This window comes from Leuciscus leuciscus (assembly GCF_965113295.1).
Source record: "Leuciscus leuciscus genome assembly, chromosome: 16".
NCBI lineage: Eukaryota > Metazoa > Chordata > Actinopteri > Cypriniformes > Leuciscidae > Leuciscus > Leuciscus leuciscus.
In genome coordinates, this window is record NC_138740.1 from 34,815,092 (window position 1) to 34,837,819 (window position 22,728).

Below are 22,728 nucleotides of genomic sequence, written 5' to 3' on the forward strand. Positions count from 1 at the left end.
TAGGTGTCAGACACTCAGTGATGCATTCTGTACCTGAACAGATGGATTATATTAATAAAAACATTATTTTTCCCCAGCTACACCGTCAGTACCATCTCTCACAGAGGAAGACACTGCATCCAGAACAGAAATTGAGTCTGCACCACTTCCCAACACTGAGGTTACCTCTACAGCTCAAGGTACCACAAGCACTGTATTTATAGCTGATGACCCTGCGCAGTGGCCAGCAGTCCTGACTGATAGTGTGCGCTGTCAAATTGTTAAAAAAGGACCAGTGAAAGTCACAAACATTGTATTCCCCCAAAATTCTGAGAATCCACCTCGAAGATTCACAAATGACAATTACATGAGAAGCATGAAAAATGGGGAGAAAATACTTAGATCATGGATGTTATATTCCATGAGCACAGACTCAGTGTTCTGTTTTGCCTGCACTGTTTTTGGGAAGCGTGACAATGCCTTAAGCAACTGTGGCTTCCGTACATGGAGGAACCTAGCTCATCATTTAAAAGAACACGAATATTCAAAGGGGCATTGTGACAATATGACTAACTGGCATGAGCTGCAGAGGAGACTGCAAACCAATTCAACCATAGATCAAACACAACAAGACTTGATGCAGATCGAGATTGAGCATTGGAAAGGTGTCATAAGGAGAGTGATTGCCATAATTTGTCACTTAGCAGAACGCAACCAGGCTTTAAGAGGGACCACAAGTGAGTTGTATGACCCACACAATGGGATTTTTCTGGCACAAGTTGAACTGATGGCACAGTTCGATTCAGTTATGACTGAACACATAAAAAGGATACAAAACCAAGAGACAAGAGTGCATTACTTGAGTGGAACTATTCAAAATGAAATAATTGCACTAATTGGAAACAAGGTACTGGAAGAGATTTTGAGAAGAGTACACAGAGCAAAGTATTACTCTGTTATTATGGATTGCACTCCTGATGTCAGTCATAAGGAACAGCTTTCCATTGTTCTGAGAATTGTCAATTGCGAACCATCTGTGTCCATTGCAGAACATTTCTTTGGATTTTTAGATGTTGAAGACACAACTGGTAGGGGCCTGACTGAAGTCCTGCTTGACCACCTGCAGAAACACAGCCTGAGTCTTTCTGACTGCCGTGGTCAGTCTTATGACAATGGCAGCAATATGATGGGCCATAAACAGGGTGTTCAGGCAAGAATTTTGCAATTGAACAGCAAAGCATTTTACATTCCATGCAGCAGTCATACACTTAACCTGGTTGTGGCAGATGCTGCCAAGTCCTCAGTGCTGTCCATCTCCTTCTTTGGTGTGTTGCAAAGACTCTATAACTTATTCAGTTCCTCAGTGCAACGCTGGGCAGTTCTAAAGGAACATGTAAAGCAGCTCACTTTAAAACCTTTGTCAACAACAAGATGGGAAGCTCGGATTGACTGCGTGAAGGTGGTGCGATACCAGTTACCAGAGATCCTGGATGCATTGTCTGCACTCCAGACGTTTGCTATAGAGAAGGGGGACTCAGAGACCATGTCCACTGCTAAAAGCTTACATGGTGAGTTGAAGACCTGGTCTTTTCTGCTTTACACAATGACCTGGTACAATATTTTGTACCAGATCAATCATGTCAGCAAGCTGCTACAAAGTCCAAATGTTTCCATGGAAACACTTAGATCAGAAACAGAAGGAGTAAAAGACTACCTTGAAGACTTCAGGGAAAATGGGATTGCTTCCTGTCAAACTGATGCAAAAGACATTGCAGGAAATCTGGATATGGAAATGACCCTTCCTGAGAAAAGGCAGCGTAAAAAGAAAAGACAGTCTCTATATGAAGGTACAGAGGAAACTCAGTCTACTCCAGACGAGACTTTCAGAAGAGACTTCTTTCTGCCCATGGTTGACACAGCCCTCAGAAGCCTAAGTGACAGGTTTTCAAGATTGAAGGGTGTTTATGACCTTTATGACTTTCTGTTCTCAAAGGACAACATGAAGCAGACAATAAAGAATGGAAAGCTTCATGAACGATGCAAAAAATTGGAACAAACCCTCCATGACATTGATGCTGATGACTTGGCACTTGAGATCAATTCATCTCTCTACACTTTTCCAGACCATGTAGCCACTTCCCCATTTGACATGCTTAATTACATATACAGTGAGAAGCTACTGGATTTGTACAGTAATTTAAGCATTGCTTTGCGTCTACTCCTGACTCTCCCTGTGTCAGTGGCCTCTGGTGAGAGGAGCTTTTCAGCTTTGAAGCTGATAAAAAATTACATGAGGTCCACCATGGGCCAAGAAAGGCTCACAGGACTGGCACTTATGTCAATTGAGCGTGATGTTCGCCAGTCTTTGGACATGGAGGACATTGTGATTGCCTTTGCAGAAAACAAGGCTGGCAAACAGCAGTTTTAGATAATTTGCACATGTTTGTGAGAACCGAAAAATGTTAGTGTGTGTGTGTGTGTGTGTGTGTGTGTGTGTGTGTGTGTGTGTGTGTGTGTGTGTGTGTGTGTATGTGTGTGTGTGTGTGTGTGTGTGTGTGTGTTTAAGTATGTTGGATTTAGTTATTGTGCACTTTTTTAATGTATATTTGATTTTATGGTACAGTGGTGTTTTTTGCAAATGTTCAATTGTTGAAAATGTTCAAATTTAAAAAAAAATTTCAAGCAGTATTTGCACTGTAAACATTTTTTATTTATGCACAGTATATGCAACAGCAGTATTCTCACTGTAAACCTTTTTTATTTATATAAAGTGTGGTTGAACTTAAACTGTATGGCTATGCTGTGGTTCCTGTAGGCTTTGCGTGCGTGCGGGGGGCAGGGGGGCCTCCATGTCCATTTTGCTTGGGGCCCCCAAATTCCTTCAAACGGCCCTGGGTGTAGGTCATTCGTACAAATTAATACGAATTGGGCAACTCGTAAAATATGTACGATTTAGCAGAAAACTTCCGAATTCGTGCGAGTGAGGTTGTATGAATTCGTATGAATTAGCCCCTGTGCTTTGAGATAGGGTTGGGAGGGCAGAGGTGGATCTATTCGCGGCGAGCGAGAATGACATGACGAGCAGACATGCTTTCGAGGAGCGGGATTCCTCACGGAGAGTGGAGGCTTTACCCTTGGTCTGTATGGATGATTTTGGACCGCTTCCGGAGTGCCAACGCTATCTCACGACCAATTCGTACGAGTCGGTAAAAGGTGGCAAATTCGTACCTCACTCATTCCAATTCGTACGATTTGTCTAAACCCACATGATGGGTAGGTTTGGGGGCGGGGTCAGGTGTAGGTCATTCGTACGAATTGGGCAACTCGTAAAATATGTGCTATTTAGCAAAAAACGTACGAATTTGTACGAGTGAAGTCTTATGAATCCGTACGAATTAGCCACCTTGAAAATCAGTATGGATTGCTGTGAGATCGGGTTAGGAGGGCGGAGGTGGATCTATTCGCGACGAGCGAGAACAAGCACTGCCCGCTGTTCTTTTCACTGTCTCTCTCCTCGCTAGCATAGTTTTCATATTAAACTATGTTATTCTCTTAACTAAGACAAGTTGATGCATACCTCTCTCGTCTCAGTGCGTGCACTCAATCGCTCTGGCGCACGGCGACACTTTGATAGCACAGCTTAGCCCAGTTCATTCATTAGGGACCAAACAGAGATGAAGTTAGAAGCGACCAAACACCTCCGTTTTCCCTATTTAAATACAGTTATACGAGTAGTTACACGACCAAATATTCTAACTTCATCTCTGTTTGGTCCCTAATGAATGAACTGGGCTAAGCTAAGTGCTATCAAAGTGTCGCCGTGCGCCAGAGTGATTGAGTGCACGCACTGAGACGAGAGAGGTATGCATCAACTTGTCTTAGTTAAGAGAATAACATAGTTTAATATGAAAAAACGGTGAAGTATCCCTTTAAGCTAAGCACATAGAAGATTTACATGCGTTCTTGGTGAAAAATCTCGAGAGAACCAGTGGACGGGGCTTTGACGTCATACCTGCACCACTCTATACTTTAATTTTAGACATAACATATAACAAAGAAATGTTCGAATTCGAAATTCAGTTTTGACCTAACATTCTATTTTCCTGTAAATTGTGCAACAATCTGACACACAGAACTGGAGTTTAAGTTAAATGCCTGTATCTCTGAATTGCAAACGATTCCGTTGTCTCTAATTTGCACACATTCACACGTTTAATCGATGTCTGACTACAGCAATAAACCCTCATAAATATTCTTTCAGCTTCTTTCTGAACTGAATTGAAGGATTGATAATTGTGAAGATTATGAATTGTGTTTTCATTTTATTTAACAAATGCAAAAAGAGCAACATAAAAATCAATTGTTTGAATTGTTTTGAAACAGTTGTTTGAGAAAAACACTCAAAGCTGGTTAACTGAGAGTGATTGTAAGTGTGATGATCATCTGCTAAATGAGCAACAACGACCACGATTCACTCCTTCAGTCAGTGAAGCTCCCACAGCCGTTCATGAGAGTTTAAATGCAGGGGAATATTCCCATCTTCCCACAGGAGGAGAAGAAGCAAGCAGGAGGAATTACTCCAGGAGAAACTACTGACATACTATTGTAAAGATGGAGATTAAGGAAGAACCCTGCAGAATAAAAGATGAAGATACAGAGGAACAAATAGGTTGGTGTTTTCCTTCATTCTCTTTAATGACTGATGAGGAACATTAAGATAAAAAATCGACATATAACAATAACATCCAAAACTAGATACTTGTAGACTCAGTAGTAAACTAGATTTTACTCATTTTGGGCTTCCTGATTTTGTTTCTAATTTGTCCGTCTTCAATTGAACCATGGGATTGTGATGTTGATTTTAGACCCGATGGAAGTGAATGAAGACAAAAAGCATTTCACAAATGAAGATGGAAACATAATTTCACAGACTGAAAAGAATTCCACACAGAAACCAGCTGGAAAAACTGGAGTCGAAGGATCTTTTACCTGCTCTGAGTGTGGAAAGAGTTTCATACAGAAAAAAAGCCTTAACGTGCACATGAGAATTCACACTGGAGAAAGACCGTTCTCATGCTCTCAGTGTGGAAAGAGTTTCACATCCAAACAAATTCTCAGAGATCATCTGCACACTCACTCTGGAGTGAGATCATTCAGCTGTGATCAGTGTGATAAAACATATGTTATGGCATCACACTTAAGCAGACACCTTAAAGTTCATGCTGGTGTGAAGCCTCATGTTTGTTCTTTTTGTAGAAAGAGTTTTTCACTGTTGCAAAGTTTAAAAGAGCATGAGCGTCTTCATACTGGTGTGAGACCTTATGTTTGCTCTCACTGTGGGAAGACCTTTACTACATTGAGGGACTTAAAAAGACACCAGAAAATTCATACTGGAGAGAAACCATACAAGTGCTCTTCATGTGGGAAGAGTTTCACCCAAGTATCTAATCTAAAGACTCATGAGAAAAAGCATTGAGCTGAAGGTCTCTAAATGAACATTTTGAACAAGCTGAAATAAAGGTGAATTATTGTATTTATTTTATTCTCCCTCTTCTTTTGAAGCAGATTCTGTGTCTCATCATCAGGATAAATCAGTGTTTCTGTATAAAGTGAACATTTACAATTCCACAGATTTGACTCTAGATGGTGGCAGATATCATGAATCCAGATCTGGTCGCTCAGATTTCTTGTCATGCTGATTCAGGATCAGATCTTTTGAGAGCTGAAATCCAACCACACAACAAACTACAACTGTGTAGAAAAGTGAGCATAAAACAACATTTACACACGCTGAAACTAACTCAGCAGCATTAGTGAGGTCAAAATTGATTTACAAATTATTTTTTTTATATGCAATCCAATATGCAACACAACTGAACACTGTTAATTAAAGGTGAACTAAGTAACTTTTTTTACCTTAACTGAACAGCTTCGGAGTCATTGGAATGGTTATATTACTTATTTCGGGTTGAATGGTGGTCGTTTCGCACCCCCCTGGTGCCTGTGAGCGGAAAATACGCACTTGCAACTTTGAGCCGGCGGGCCGCCGGCCGCTGCGTCAGGAAGTCTCGTGTGATATCAGGTCTCGCGATGTAAACAATTGCTTTACGGCCAAAAGAAATCTGCTAAAATGCTGTCATTATTGCGCTCCCTCACGCTGTCCGAACCCGAATGAAGAAGATGTTTTAAAGAATGTCCCGTCTGCTTTGATGTCGTTGATCTATAGCCTCTGGTGTCTGAGAATCACCAACAAGTTTTTACAACAGTGTTGTCAAATATCTATTCCGAAGCTGTGGGGGGAGCTCTAGAGAGAAACCTGCGGGCAAAAAGCGAGAATACAGCGAAGAAGTCCCGAAGCTACTGAGTGCTGCTTTAATAGTAATTGAAGTGGTGTTTAAATAGATCAAGTAAACAATGAGTGAATTTGATATTTCTTCTCATATTCCTTAACTCCAGGCATATCAATAATAGGGAAGCATCTAAACCTCAGGCTCAGGTCAGTTTAGTTCTGGTTCTCAACAGCCCTATAAGCTTGTTTTCAAATCATCAGCATCAGAATTTTCTTACTCATTGGCAGTCATTTTAAGTTTAAATATAGTCATAACCAAAAATGCTCTTATGGTAAATCATCTGTCACCAATAAATGTTATTTCTAGAATAATATTTTAATGTTTTATTGTTACATATATTATCCCAAATCGAACACATGGCGAGATTAATAATGTTTGTTTAAAGGAACCGTATGTAAGATTGTGGACAAAACTGGTACTGCAATCACTTTCAAATTACTGTAGAGCAGGCAACCCGGATGCCGAAACACTACTGACTTCGTGATTGGTAGATAGGTGGAGGGTGGAGCATCAGGCCAAAACACAACATGACAACATCAACATCAGTTGAGGGCTGCAACTTCACTTTTAAATGACAATATCCTGGCCGGACTACTGTTGTCAGTGATATAAGTATTTGAAATGAACATGATTTCTTAATGTCTAGTGACATATCAGGGCCATTTTATGATTAATTGAAATACATTTCTTACATACGGTTCCTTTAATATCAGCCAAGAGAACAGATCAATATCTTAATCTATAGGGTTAGATAGTTTAATATGGTTTCCGCCAGTAGAGGCGCTCGAGCAACTGGACATTTGAAATGTATGTGGGAGGAAAATATGGAAATAATATTCAGGTATGTACAGATGCATCAAAAACGAAATAAAAGAGTGGGGTTGCATATGCAATCCCTGAATTAAAACTGATTAAGGCTAATAGAATTAGTGATGATCATGCTGTGTATACAGCTGAGTTAATTGCTATATGGATGGCTTTATTATGGGTGGAGGAGTATGGTCTGATTCAAGTTCAGCTTTACTAAGTATAAAGAATCTGCACTCTGAATCCAGGCAAGATATTGTTTATGATATAGTGCATTTAGTGAATAGATTGATAAAGTCAGCAGTCAACATTGTGTTGGGTTGGGTCCCAGTCCTTGTAGGACTAATGATGGGGAATGAAGTTGCAGATAAATATGCTAAACAGGCAACAAAGCAAGACAGCATTAATATTCAAGTACAATATAGCAAAGCAGAAATTAAAAGCATGATTAAAGCCAAAATTAAGGGTATATGGAAATATTTATGGGACAATGAAAGCACAGGCAGACATCTATATAAAATTCAAAAGAATGTTGGATGGAGCAGGAATACCAGTAGAAGCAAGCAGGAGGAGGATATTGTTTCAAGATGCTGATGGTAACTGTGAATGTGGTAATCAAGAAACCATAGAACATGTTATAGAACATTGTCCTAAATACAATCAGGAACGACAAACACTTATAGAACAGTTAGCGGAAGTAAAGATAAAATGTAATCAGGGTGGCCGCGGGTCCTTAAAAAGTCTTAAAATGTCTTAAATAAAGTTTTCCTAAAAAAAGGCCTTAAAAAGTCTTAAAATGTCTTAAATTCAGATTCGATAGGTCTTAAATATTTCTGGTCACGTTACCGCTAAAATTTCTCCAGTCTGACGGACCTAATATCCATCAAATAACCAGTGAAGCATCGAATCGCGAGAATGATTCAGATTTTATTACATAAACAGCTATTGATAATGATAATGTAGGCTTTTTCTGGTAACGCTGTTGAGGCTCGCGCTGCTTGTCTCTGTGATAGATTTTATAGGAAGAAATCAAAACAAATGAGCATAACGGCAAACAAAAAAACTCCCAGAAGAAACATACTGAGGTAAAAATACACTCTCGCGTTTCGGGAGTCGGGATAGACGGAATTGTCACTTGCATAAACGGGCCAGCATTGCATCATAAGTAATTTTACCATTTGCACGTCTTTTAAAGTTTTACCTGATTAAACATTCACGCGATTTGAAACTATTCAGTAACTTACTTGCGCGCTGTCTGAGAGAGATGTTTTTTTTTCTGCACACATACATAGAGTAAAGCCGCCTTACAAACATCTCGTGGGTAACAAAAGTTATTTTTCGTGGATTTTATCGCTGTAACAGTCAAAAACATGCGAAAATGATGTCAATTTCGGTCTTGGTGAGTATCCTCTAGTAGTCTAAACACAGTCGGTTATGTTTTAAATAAGCATAAATCGCACGTGACCGTATAATGAACACAGGATCCGTGCACGAGCTCTTAAAGGGACAGCAGACATATATGTCTGTCATTCATTTGGTTGTCAAAACAACAAACCATAGCTTTCATTTTAAGGAATCAGGATTAATAGCCTATGTATTTAATTTAGTCAGGACTAAAATACTACCCAGTGTTATTTTACATTTGATTACTTTATTCAGTCTCTGTAGTATTTCTGAATACTAGTGTTAGACCTAAGCAAAAACCTTTCTCTTTATTTCTATTTATTGGTATCTTTATTCTATTGTATTTATTTGTGCTACTTTTTTCAATTTAATTCAAATATTGAAATCAAGCTTCCTTGTGTTGTGTAAATTCTTAAGACCAAAATTACCCCATTGTAAAAATGCAATGAGTGAGCATACATTTAGGCCAGATACATGTAATAAAAAAAAAAAAGTCTAAACTCCCCCCTCAAATTAAAAATCTAATACGCATGTAATATAATATGTATTTCCATCACAGGTTTGGTCTTAAATTTCATTCAAAGTGGCATTAAAAAGGTCTTAAAAAGTCTTAAATTTAACTTGTTTATATCTGTAGACACCCTGGTAATGTTACTGATATATTTCAAAGAAATTCTGGGGAACAATGTTTTAGATGTATTTTTTAGTACATGAAAGGAACAGGATTATTACATAGAATTTAGCGATGTGGAATTCAGACCCACACTCCTATTCAGAAGGTGGCGGTAATGGAACTAAAAGCTGTTTGCCAAACGCCCAAAAAAGAAGAAGAAGAAGAAGAAGAGACGCTCGAGCAACCGAAGCAATGACACACATCTGAGTCTAGGAGAAGAAGAGAAGAGAAGTGAGCAAGGGAAGGGAACATAAACAACATCATTGACTGCTCTTAATCTGCTGTTTTTTAGACTGTGAGTACATTCATTTTATCATTTATTAGGAGAAATCTAAATACAAACGACTAAACGAGTCAGTTCATTTAGTGAATCACTCAGAAATTAATCGAAATGAACCGACTGATGTTGTTCATTACGCTGGTGAAACATTAAACTCGTCACTGTTTTTTCACATTGCAATTTGTGAAGATTATTATTCGTGTTTTAATTTTATTTAATGAAAAAAAAATGCATTTAAAATTATTGACATGCATTAAAAATATTCAATGTAAGAGCAACATAATAATCAGCCAGAGGAGTTTAATTGTTTCTAAACAGTTGTTTGATCAAAAAACTTAAAGCTGGATAATTGAGAGTGATTATAAGTGTGATGATCATCTGCTAAATGAGCAACAACGACCACAATTCACTCCTTCAGTCAGTGAAGCTCCCACAGCCGTTCATGAGAGTTTAAATGCTGGGGAATATTCCCATCTTCCCACAGGAGAAGAAGAAGCAAGCAGGAGGAATTACTCCAGGAGAAACTACTGACAATACTATTGTAAAGATGGAGATTGAGGAAGAACCCTGCAGAATAAAAGACGAAGATACAGAGGAACAAATAGGTTGGTGTTTTCCTTCATTCTCTTTAATGGCTGATGAGGAACATTAAGATGAAAACTGACATATAACATCTGAAACTAGATACTAGTAGACTCAGTAGTAAACTAGATTTTGCTCATATGGGCCTTCCTGATTTTGTTTTTAATTGGTCCGTCTTCAATTGAGCAATTCAAATTTAATGTTGATTTTAGACCCGATGGAAGTGAATGAAGACAAACAGCATTTCAGAAATAAAGACGGAAACATAATTTCACAGACTGAAAAGAATTTCACACAGAAACCAGCTGGAAAAACTGGAGTTGAAGGATCTTTCACCTGCTCTGAGTGTGGAAAGAGTTTCATACGCAAAGGAAACCTAAATCAGCACATGAGAGTTCACACTGGAGAAAGACCGTTCACATGCACTCAGTGTGGAAAGAGTTTCACAACAAAAAGAGTTCTGAAAGATCATCTGCGCTCTCACTCTGGAGTGAGATCATTCAGCTGTGATCAGTGTGATAAAACATTTGTTTTTGGATCAGGCTTAAGAACACACATTAAAACTCATGCTGCCGTGAAGCCTCACTTTTGTTCTTTTTGTGGAAAGAGTTTTTCACTACTGCAAAGTTTAAAAGATCATGAGCGTGTTCATACTGGTGTGAGACCTTATGTGTGCTCTGACTGTGGACAGACCTGCACTACATCGAGTGACTTAAAAAAACACCAGAGAGTTCACACTGGAGAGAAACCGTACAAGTGCTCGTCATGTGGAAAGGGTTTTGCTTTGTCAGGAAACCTGAAAACACACGAGAGAATTCATACTGGAGAGAAACCTTATGAGTGTTCGCACTGTGGAAAGAGTTTTGCTCTGTCAGAAACTCTGAAAGCTCATGAGAGAATTCATACTGGAGAGAAACCGTACAAGTGCTCTTCATGTGGGAAGAGTTTCACCCAATTATCTAATCTAAAGACTCATGAGAAAAAGCATTAAGCTGAAGGTCTCTAAATGAACATTTTCATCAAGCTGAAAAAAAGGTGAATTATTGTATTGCTTTTATTCTCCCTCTTCGTTTGAAGCAGATTCTGTGTCTCATCATCAGGATAAATCAGTGTTTCTGTATAAAATGAACATTTACAGTTCCACAGATTTGACTCTAGATGGCGGCATTTGTTTTTGTTCTCAGTCATTTCAAGGTTTCATGGATGAAGAATCGCTGCTTAATCTACGTTTGCCAACTTCTGGAAAGGATAACAAGGGACTCTCAAAATATTTCTACTGCACAACACAGCAAATGTCATTTCAGTGTCTACAGTTAAATATGTGTACAAAAGATCTATAAAAGGTTCTCAGACACAAACACATTTGGGTCATTCGTGTCAAAAAGGCCTGTAACTCATATTAAAAAACATCTTAATATCATTATAGATGAACTTTTCTTTCAGTTTCTTAATTTTTAAGGCGCAATAGGATTACTTTCCAGAGATATAGTGATCTCAATGTGGCTCTATGAGTAAACTGGTACACATTTTCGATGGCCGCACATTTTCTGAAGAACAAATAATGATGAAACTAGAAATACATCTAGTTTTTAACTTTCATGTCTGACTGCCATAGATAGTATTTTTCTAAAGTTTGTGTGCCTGTAACTCTAATAGTATCTATATACTCATTCTTAATAAACTTCTCTTTTCTTCATTTTAAAGGCCCTATATGGTTCAATCCCATAGTGTTGGCGCTGCCATGTTCTTGAAGGATAACTGGTCAATTTAAATAAACTTTATTGAGGAACAAACACACACATCACTCTGTATTCTGTTGGACTGGAACATTTTTATTTAGCATATTTCCATCTATGGAAAGCGGGTCACATACACGTGAGCAGTTTGAGCGCACATCTATTACAGACATTAACAGGTCACTTGCTCTCATACGGTACAGTATATCATTATAATAACAGAACACATGAACACAGACTTATTTTCTCTTGTGTTGCATTTACATGCCAAACATGAAACTCTGTAATTTCTCTAGTTTAAACTTTGTCACTGGTTTAGTCATAACATCAGACACCATTTCTTCTTGTGGGGTAATACTCAATTGTCACTTTATTAAAGTTTACAATAACTGATGATCCAGTTGATTTCATTGCAGAGTTTGTCCACAGCAAGAATAAAGACATTTAATACCATGTACAAGTCCACTGATGATGACACTCATTTTGATTAGCAAATAAAAGCTCTTTTCAAAGTATTTGCATTAAATTCATTGCATTACAAGAACATGTATTTTCCTACGTTTTCCTTTATTTTCCTGTTGTTTTTTTGTTTTGTTTTTATGTACAAGCCAATATGCAACATAACTGAATATCATTAATTGAAGTAGTGTTTAAATAGATCAAGTAAACAATGAGTGAATTTGAAAGTTCTTCCCGTATTTCTTAACTCCTGGCATATCAATAATAGGGAAGCATCTAAACTTCAGCTTGTTTTCAAATCATCAGCATCAAAAACATTTCCTTGGCGGCTATTTTAAGTTTAAATATAGGCCTTTCCAAAAATGCTCTATTATGATAATATCAGCTGTGTAACAAATAAATAATATTTCAAAAATAATATTTTAATGTTTTATTATTACATTTATTATCCCAAATCAAACAAATGTGTTGAGATAAAGTGTTTGTAAAATATCAGCCAAGATAAATATCTTAATCTATGAAGGTAAGATAGTTTAATATAGTTTCCGCCAGTAGAGGCGCTCGAGCAACCGAAGCAATGACACACATCCGAGTCTAGGAGAAGAAGAGAAGTGAGCGAGGGAAGGGAACATAAACATGAGAAGTGGAACACAGCCGTTCATTCTGCTCTAAATCTGCTGTTTTCAGACTGTGAGTACTTTCATTTATAAGGTGAAATATAAATCCAAAATAATAAACGAGTTCATTTAGAGAATCACTCAGAAATGAATCGATTGATGTTGTTCATTACGCTCGTGAAATGTGAACTAGTTACTGGCTGTTTTTTTCACATTACAATTTCTAAAGATCATGATTTGTGTTTTCATTTTATTTAATGAACAAATTAATCATGGTAAACAGAGTTTTAGATGAAAGAGCAACGTAGAAATAAACTAGAGAAGTCGAATTGTTTCTAAACAGTTGTTTGATCAAATTCAAAACACTTTAAGCTGAATATTATTAAGTGAATTTAATTTAGTGATTGTAAGTGTGATGATCATCTGCTAAATGTTGGGAAATATTCCCATCTTCCCACAGGAGAAGAAGCCGGAGGAATTACTCCAGGAGAAACTACGGACATACTATTGTAAAGATGGAGATTAAGGAAGAACCATGCAGAATAAAAGATGAAGATACAGAGGAACAAATAGGTTGGTGTTTTCCTTCATTCTTTTAAAGTTCCTCTATTATGCTATTTTAAAGGGTCATGAAACCCCCCTCTTTCAGCTCAAGTCTAGCTCACAATCTTCTTGAAAAATGCAACTTAATTGGGCGTGGTGGCTGTGAGAAGAAGGGAGGGGAGTGGGTGTGGAATGGCACGGCAGGGGAGAGGGGAGAGGGGAGAGGGGAGGGGAGGGGAGGGGAGGGGGGGAGAGGGGAGGGGAGGGGAGGGGAGGGGAGGGGAGGAGAGGGGAGAGGAGAGGGGAGGGGAGGAGAGGGGAGAGGGGAGGGGAGGGGAGGAGAGGGGAGAGGGGAGGGGAGGGGAGGAGAGGGGAGGGGAGGGGAGGGGAGGGGAGGGGGGGAAACTGTCATCGCCAGTGGCCCATGCATGCATATCGACTGTCACTAAAAATCAGTGGTAAAACGTGAGGAAATGCTAGATTTTTTTAATAGCTGGCAATGTTACAATCTAATGAAATACACGGACACCTTATTTTTGTCCTTTTCAAAAGTAACTGAATGCCCTGCTACATATTAGCCTACTACAGTAATCATAATTGTATTTAAAACATTTAAATGTACATGTATAATTATGTCATTATAAAATAAATATTTGTTTATATACACACTATAAATGCATATATTTGAAAGTAATAAATTTTCCGCAAAAAAAAACAAAAACAAAAACGTTCCGTACATAGCCTATATCTACGCGCCCCCTAAACCCACATAATAAAGATGGACAGTGACATAGAAATTTGCACAAACTAAGCATACGTTCCATACAATTGAGGTATTATCGAAATATCTACATTTTAATAACGAGTGATTATTTAACAAAAGGCATAACGGTCAGGGTTACGTTTTAGACACACACACACACACACACACACACACACCTCTGAAGCGATAGAAAAGTCCTCGGGACCGCATCACTCGCAAGACGAAACCTGCATTGGTGTACAAGGCCGAAGTCCACCATTCTCCAGTTGAATGGTTGCTACACACACATAGTTTAGATGTGTCCGTGGTTGATGGCCGGAGTCTAGCCCTGGCAGAATCGCGGGGAAAGATGCACTGGAACTTTTGCACCACGAAAACAAACGCGCGTCCCATCATTGCCTCTCTCATCTACTACGCGATATCACAGTTTGACATGTCTGTCATTGGAAAGTTCCACGTGGTGTCATGAATAATTAAGAGAAAGTGTCTTCTCATTGGATAAGAGAACTCAGTACATGAATAATTATGAGACACCGATGAGTCATCAAAGTACTATAGTGCTCTGCCACGTCACTGCCTGTGACGTGGACACGATGAAGATTTTAAACCCGGAAGACGAAAATAGCAGAAAAAAACTAAAATTTAACCATTTTCCCCATACTATTAAATCTAACAGATGCTAACATTGTCTTCAATGGTGTTCAACACACATACCTCTGTTAAAATCTCAGAAAATTTGGTTTAGGGTTTCATGACCCTTTAAAGGCTCGTTATTGAGTCTCTTACGACATGTTTATGCATCAAAAGTCAAAAAACTATTTTATTTTCTCATAATATGCACTGCACATCACCACATTTTTCGATTATTCCCAAACGACTCATCCGAAGATTAAGTCTCTCTAAATCCCTCCTTTCCACAATCTACTCTGCTCTGATTGGTCAGATGACCCAGTCTGTTGTGATTGGTCTACCTCTTAGAGTGCGTATCGGAAAAGAAACTCACGTTACCATAACTGAACTTCAGCTCCGGAGGCTTCCTAAATCTCAGTGATTGTACACACTGTAAAGAGGGAAGAACTAGTCATTCAACCCAAACCTCAATCGCAAAGACGTCTATTTTAGAGCACTTGATGATTATCTTATCAAAATAACAAAATATGTGTTACAGTGACAATAAAATAACTGAAATCAAATGCGTTTCTGATTTGTTTATGTTTCTGTCGGCTGCTTGACAATGCAGTTTGCTTTCTCACATCACTAGCTTTAAATATGTAACTTCACTGCATAACGAATGCACAAAAACAAACTAATGTAAATAGATGGTAACAGTCGTGCCATTAAACATGGGTCGGACTTGCGTGTTTTTTTGTTTTTTTTTTCACTTTAACCACTTGAGGTACTAATGTTAGTGTCCTCTCAGGCTCGACTGCTGCTGTTCTCCACTAATGCAGAATTTAATTAGTTCATAATGATATGAAAACACGTACGGTAGTGTACTGTACAACACACTGTTTCATTGTCTGTTTTAAATCCACATCTGAAGTGTCCCGGTCAGTGCAGCATCACGTGTCAAAACAAACTCCATGAGGCGTCAGCGCCAACATTTTTTTTGCCTCTTTTATTTTTTTTATCGTGCACTTTCAACTTACATTCACAGACAGCTATATTACACACTACATGGAAGATAATATTCGAGTAAGCATAACAGCGGCACTTTAAAGACTACTGAGGAACACTAAGATGAAAAATGACATAATACATCCAGAACTAAATACTAGTATTAAACTAGATTTCTGCTAAATTGTGATTGAACCATATTTCTTTTCGTTTATATATACATATATAAATATATTTAAATCCATCAGATTCTTCTGCTCTGGGAGTCTATGGCAGCCCATAGAACCGCTTGAGGGAAAGTTATGAAATTTGGCACACAGATAGAGGACAGTCTGAACTGTCACCATTGCAAATTTGGAGGCTCTAACTCAATACCTCTAGCGCCACCAACTGTCCAAAGTTTCACTCATGTTTATGCTAATAACTTTTGAACCATAAGGGCTAGAAACAAAACTCTTTCTCCCTCTGATTCCTTAGCTCAAGACAATTCGATTGCACGTCATTTTCCATCATGAATATGTTCGCCATTTTGAATTCTCAGAAAAAAATACTTTTTCTAACTCCTCCTTGGCCATTGCTTTGATTTTCACAAAAATGGAACCAGATCATCTTCAGACCAGGCCGACAAACATTTGTGGAATTCATGTCGATTCGTCAAACCGCTCTCGAATACCGCGCAAACTAATTTTACGTAGCGCTTGCGAAAACTGACGTAAGGCTGCATCTCCACAATGCTTTATCGTGTTCAGACCAAACTTGGTACATGTCATCACAAGCATGACCTGAGGCTGCATGCTGCGTTTTGGCGCAGCGCCACCTACTGGTCCGGAGATACGAAAAATGGCTATTGTTGCTTATAAATTCTGAACGGTTTGTCCAAAAATCATAAAAGTGGTCTGTTTAGATTCAAGGCATTATGCCGAGTCGACTCACATCCAATTTTTCCATATCGACCATTTTAGGCGTCGGCCATTTTTAATTTTGTACCAAAATGCTGTATTTTATGAACGTATCGTTACAAAACTCGGTATGGGTCATCAGTGCGATACCCTGAAGGAGCCTGAGAAGTTTCAAACCAGCGCTACCTAGTGGAAAAATAAAAATTTCAAATGCTTAACTCTGGTTGTGGTTGATTTATTTTCATGGGAGTCATCTCATTAGGTTCCTGAATCCTTGCCAAGTCCAACGATACCAAACATGCTAGGTTTCGCCTTACGGTTTGTGTAGGGTTGTGATTTAGCGCTTAAAAAACATTTATCAATATCGTCTAAACCGTTAGACCGACCAAGACGAAACTACTGTAGGAAGTTTGGAAACATAGGTCGTTGGCTATATGCTAATGCCCAAATGTCAAAGTATTAATAGTAAGTGGCAAGAAAATTCAAACAAAGTCACGTGTGGGTCATGTTTTTTAATACATATAAATGTCTATAACTCCAAAACAAAATGAGTTATTTTCACCAAATGACCAAACTGATACATACATAAGCTCTCTCTGAGGACACACAAAAAAAATTGTGGGATTGTGCCTCTTGTTGGCACTATAATAGAACAAAACATGAAATTGCCATTGACTTCAATACAGTATTGTGATATAAGATGCTATACTTTATGAACGCATTAGCGTATCGTATCGAATCACTCAGAAATTAATCGAGATTAGGGGTCGACCGATTAATCGGTCGGACGATTAATCGGCCGATTTTTTGCATTTTTTAACATAATCGGCATCGGCCAATATCCAGTATATCAAGCCGATTATTAGGCGGGCGCATCTGTGGGCAGCCTTGTGTTGTTGTTGTGGACGCATGCTGCGCCTAGAGTCATTCTCCAGCAGAGTGAGCAGACCTCATCCAGTGCCTAAGGAAGGAGCTAAGTTCCTTGGAGAAAACTCCTTTATATTTAATTAAAACCTTTTGATATGTTACTGCCAACTTCGAGAAAAAATATGAATAGGCGACATGACGTTCGGTGGATATTGATAGCGTAGTTGAGGTTGCATTAGCACAGCAGAAGGGTTGCTATCATGTCACAACAATAAGTAAGCAAGAATTTTGCAATTACAGACAGAGAATCTGATACTTTTATTTGTTCTGTTTTGTGTGTCTTATATTTGAGAGGGTTGTCACTCAATGCAGAGAAATAAGTAATAAAAAAGTGACCATAGGTTAGTGAAGGACTGGCTTTGCTTTGCTAGCGTCGTCGCTAGGGTTGGGTAGCTACAGACAGACCCGGTGCTAATACGGCACTGGTGCCTTAACGACCGTTATTTACCAGACCGAATATCAATGCGTATTTCTGTGCTTCTCTTGGATGCTCTGAAAACGGACGTTAGAAACGTGACGCTAGTCAGCAGTTAACTTTAGCATACTGTTAGCTAGTAGCTGGATTAAACACGGTTAAAATGCTGGCCAAACAGTGTAATGTGTGACTGTATTTCACTGTAGACTAGGGGTGGAACATGTATTCGTATTGAACCGAAACGGTACGGGCGTCATGGTTCGGTGTATACATTTACACGGATAATACATGGTATAAAAATAAATAAAACTCGCGTGCAAATTAATTCATGTAATGCGGAACTACTGTTAGATACGCGGGTTCTTTGGGGACACCTAATCTGTAGCCCCGCCTTAGCTCTGAAGCAGGCTGCGATGTAAAGATTGCAATGCTGGAGTATGGTGTGTGTGTGTGTGGAAGAGAGAGAGGGAGAGGGAGAGAGGGGCGCGGGCGCGATCGAAAAGTCGCGTGTGTTTAAAGTCGCAAAGTGTTTACTTATATTTGTGTGTGTGTGTGTGTGTGTGTGTGAGGCGCGGATGCGATCGAACAGTGGAAACATAAAAACATACTCCGTCATTTTGTTTACAAGACATCATTCAAACTGCAAAGTGTTTAAGTTACTGTTAATTACAATTTTAAGGAAAACAAATATATTAATCTGAAATGTAGCAAATTAATTTAATTCATTCAGGTACAATTACCAAACATATCGTGGATCCAAGATGGCGCCGCGGATGGCTGCCTCGGTGTTGAGCTCTCCAGTTGTTACACTGTTTTTGTTAGTTTGTCCTGTTTTATGTTTGTCATTCGCTATCAGTTATACCAGGGACGAACTGCTGAACATTCGGCAGTGCACACCAACTGATCACCAACCAGTTTTTGATTCTTCTGGCGTTTTGCGGAACATTGTCGTCGGTTGCGCCGCTGCACTGTGGAAACAGTATAAGACGCGCAGGCGTGGGAAGCGAGCCGGCACACTCGTGAAGCTCAGGCAGCGCGGATTCAGAACGGCGCTGCCTAGCATCCATCTGGCGAATGTCCGCTCTCTCCCTAACAAAATGGACGAACTACTTCTGCTCTCACGCAAAAACAAGGACTTTACCAACTCTGCTGCTCTGTGTTTCACGGAAACCTGGCTGAACGAAGCCATTCCGGACAGCGCGTTACATCTACCGGACTTTCAGCTGTTCAGAGCAGATCGCGATATGGAGTCAACGGGGAAAACGCGCGGTGGTGGGACATGCTTTTACATCAACAGAAGGTGGTGTACTGATGTAACTGTGTTAAGGAAGATGTGCTGTCCTGATGTGGAAGTGCTTTTCACTCAACTGTAAGCCGTTCTACTCGCCGCGGGAGTTTTCCTCGCTCGTTCTCATCAGTGTTTACATTCCACCGCAAGCACACGTGAGTACGGCGCTGCAACAGCTGGCTGATCTGATCACAGAAACAGAACAACAACACCCGGACTCTGTTCTTATCATTCTCGGAGACTTTAATCAGGCAAAACTCACACGTGAACTGCCTAAATTCAAACAGCACATTACATGCCCCACCAGAGACAATAATATTTTGGACCATTGCTACACCACAACAAAGGATGCATATCGCTCCGTCGCCAGAGCAGCTCTAGGACTTTCCGATCACTGCCTGGTTCATCTTCTACCAACTTACAGGCAAAAACTTAAAACTGCTAAGCCAGTAATAAGGACTGTAAAGAGATGGACCAACGACACAGAGCAGGTCTTACAAGCCTGTTTTGAATGCACTGACTGGAGTGTTTTTGAAGCTGCTGCCAGCGATCTGGACGAGCTCACAGAGACTGTAACATCATACATCAGTTTCTGTGAGGATTTATGCATCCCTACCAGGACTTACTTATCATTCAACAATGATAAACCATGGTTCACACCAAAACTCAGACAGCTTCGTCAGGTCAAAGAAGATGCCTACAGGAGTGGGGATAGGATCTTGTATAATCAGGCCAGGAACACATTGACAAAGGAGATTGAAGTGGCTAAGAAGAGCTATGCCAAAAAGCTGGAAAACCAGTTTTCCTCCAACGACCCTGCATCAGTGTGGAAAGGCCTGAAAGACATTACCAACTACAAGACACCATCCCCCAGCATCGACAGCAACAAGCATCTTGCGAACGAGCTGAATGTCTTTTACTGTAGATTTGAGACCCCCGATCAGACACCCCATACCCGCCCTGACCATCTCTCTACACAGCCATCAACACCTCCAGCCATCCCCCTCCCCTCCCCCCCTGCACTTCAGATCAGTGAGGATAATGTGCGTCAGATCTTCAGGAAACAGAAGAGAAGGAAAGCACCAGGCCCAGACGGTGTTTCACCAGCCTGTCTGAAAACCTGCGCTGACCAGCTGGCCTCTATCTTCTCACTGATCTTCAACAGATCACTGGAGCAGTGCAAAGTCCCTTTCTGCTTTAAACGCTCCACCATCATCCCAATCCCGAAGAAACCAAAGATCACAGGACTCAATGACTACAGACCTGTTGCCTTAACATCTGTGGCCATGAAGTCATTCGAAAGACTGGTGTTAGCATATCTGAAGGACATCACTGGACCCTTGCTGGACCCCCTGCAGTTTGCCTACAGAGCAAACCGGTCTGTGGATGATGTGGTCAATATGGGACTGCATTACACCCTACAACATCTGGACAAACCAGGGACCTATGCAAGGATTCTGTTCGTGGACTTTAGTTCTGCCTTCAACACCATCGTCCCATCACTGCTCCAGACCAAACTGACCCAGCTCTCTGTCCCTAGCTCCATCTGTCAATGGATCACCAGCTTTCTGACAGACAGACAACAGCTAGTCAGAATGGGCAAAATCACGTCCGACAGCCGCACCATCAGCACCGGTGCTCCACAGGGATGTGTTCTCTCACCACTGCTCTTCTCCCTGTACACAAATGACTGCACCTCTAAAGACACCTCTGTCAAGCTCCTGAAGTTTGCGGACGACACTACTGTTATCGGACTCATCCGGAACGGTGACGAGTCTGCGTACAGACAGGAGGTGGAGCAGCTGGCTCTTTGGTGCAGTTATAACAACCTGGAGCTGAACACGCTCAAAACAGTGGAGATGATCGTGGACTTCAGGAGAAACCCCCCTGCACTCCCTTCACTCACCATCATGGACAGCACTGTGACTGCAGTAGAGTCATTCAGGTTCCTGGGCACCACCATCTCTCAGGATCTGAAGTGGGACACTCACATAGACTCTATTGTGAAGAAAGCCCAACAGAGACTGTACTTCCTGCGTCAGCTGAGGAAATTCAACCTGCCACAGGAGCTGCTCGTACAGTTCTACTCAGCTGTCATCCAGTCCATCCTCTGCACTTCCATCACCGTCTGGTTCGGCTCTGCTACCAAAACCGACCTCCGTAGACTACAGCGGATAGTTCGGACTGCTGAGCGAATCACTGGCACTACCCTTCCCACACTCAAAGTACTGCACTCATCCAGAGTGAGTAAAAGGGCTCGCAAAATCACTCTGGACCCGTCACACCCAGCACACTTTCTGTTTGAACTGTTACCGTCTGGTCGACGCTACAGAGCACCGAGCACAAAAACAACCAGACACAGGAAAAGTTTCTTTCCCCAGGCCATCTACCTCATGAACACTTAAATGTTCCCCTACTGTGGAACAAACATGTGCAATACTTCCCTCAGACATTTCATTATAGCACCTTATAACTTTATATATATTTATAATTTATAATCTTTTATTTCTATTTTATTTTTATTTTCTATTTTTTATTTATACTTATGTTACTTGTCACTTGTCTTGTCACTTTATATTGTATGTGTACTGGAAGCTACTGTCACCAAGACAAATTCCTCGTATGCGCAAGCATACTTGGCAATAAAGCTCTTTCTGATTCTGATTCTGATATCTCAAGGTCACAACAAGTGCAGATTGGTCAAGTGTTCAATAAATGTTTTTGTTGAGAAATCTTGTCTATCTTAAGTAATTATTTGTGTTATATTTTATCTTTCAAATAGAGGTTAAAAACAAGCACATAATCGACCTCTAATCGAGATGAACCGACTGATGTTGTTTATTACGCTTGTGTAATATAAACTGGTTACTGACTTTTTTCACATCATTTGTGAAGATTATGATTTGTGTTTTCATTTTATTTAATGAACAAATGAATCATGGTAAACAGTTTTTAATACATGTGAATCATATCTGATGCAAGGGCAACATAAAAATCAACTAGAGAAGTCTAATTGTTTCTAAACAGTTGTTTGATAAACATTTTAAGCTGAATATTATTCAAAGAATATAATTTAGTGATTGTAAGTGTGATGATCATCTGGTAAATGCTGGGAAATATTCCCATCTTCCCACAGGAGAAGAAGCAAGCAGGAGGAATTACTCCAGGAGAAACTACGGACATACTATTGTAAAGATGGAGTTTGAGGAAGAACCCTGCAGAATAAAAGATGAAGATACAGAGGAACAAATAGGTTGGTGTTTTCCTTCATTCTCTTTAATGACTGATGACTGATGAGGAACATTAAGATGAAAACTCACATATATTTTACTTAGATTTAAAAAACGTAACTCCCGTGTGCATTTCTGTGAGTGTCTATGAAGAGCATA

At 39.8% G+C, this 22,728-nt stretch overlaps 3 protein-coding genes across 18 annotated transcripts in view; 2 read left to right on the plus strand and 1 right to left on the minus strand.

Annotated features, from left to right (window-relative positions):
- LOC309478144 (uncharacterized protein) overlaps positions 1–7,845 on the plus strand; it is a 105,984-nt gene extending 98,139 nt beyond the window's left edge. Inside the window, exon 8 of the mRNA XM_082141703.1 lies at positions 5,611–7,845. The gene's annotated coding sequence lies outside the window, so the exon portion shown is untranslated. The remainder of the gene's footprint in view (positions 1–5,610) is intronic.
- The window catches only part of LOC309478174 (uncharacterized protein), a 253,102-nt gene that overhangs the window by 154,981 nt on the left and 75,393 nt on the right, over positions 1–22,728 (minus strand). The gene's annotated exons all lie outside the window — the stretch shown is intronic.
- Positions 1–22,728, plus strand: part of LOC309478104 (zinc finger MYM-type protein 1-like) — a 43,270-nt gene that overhangs the window by 18,585 nt on the left and 1,957 nt on the right. For 3 of the 15 annotated variants that reach the window (XM_082141585.1, XM_082141583.1, XM_082141584.1), the window contains 5 exons: positions 78–4,648; positions 9,978–10,098; positions 10,288–12,960; positions 13,348–13,460; positions 22,476–22,592. In XM_082141585.1, coding sequence (XP_081997711.1) covers positions 78–2,407 — 2,330 coding nt within the window. In that variant the 3' untranslated portion in view covers positions 2,408–4,648; positions 9,978–10,098; positions 10,288–12,960; positions 13,348–13,460; positions 22,476–22,592. Of the gene's footprint in view, positions 1–77; positions 4,649–4,844; positions 5,513–9,193; positions 9,509–9,977; positions 10,099–10,287; positions 12,961–13,347; positions 13,461–22,475; positions 22,593–22,728 lie in introns of those variants that run through there. The other 12 variants (XM_082141592.1, XM_082141591.1, XM_082141593.1 and 9 more) reach the window with 12 other exon arrangements.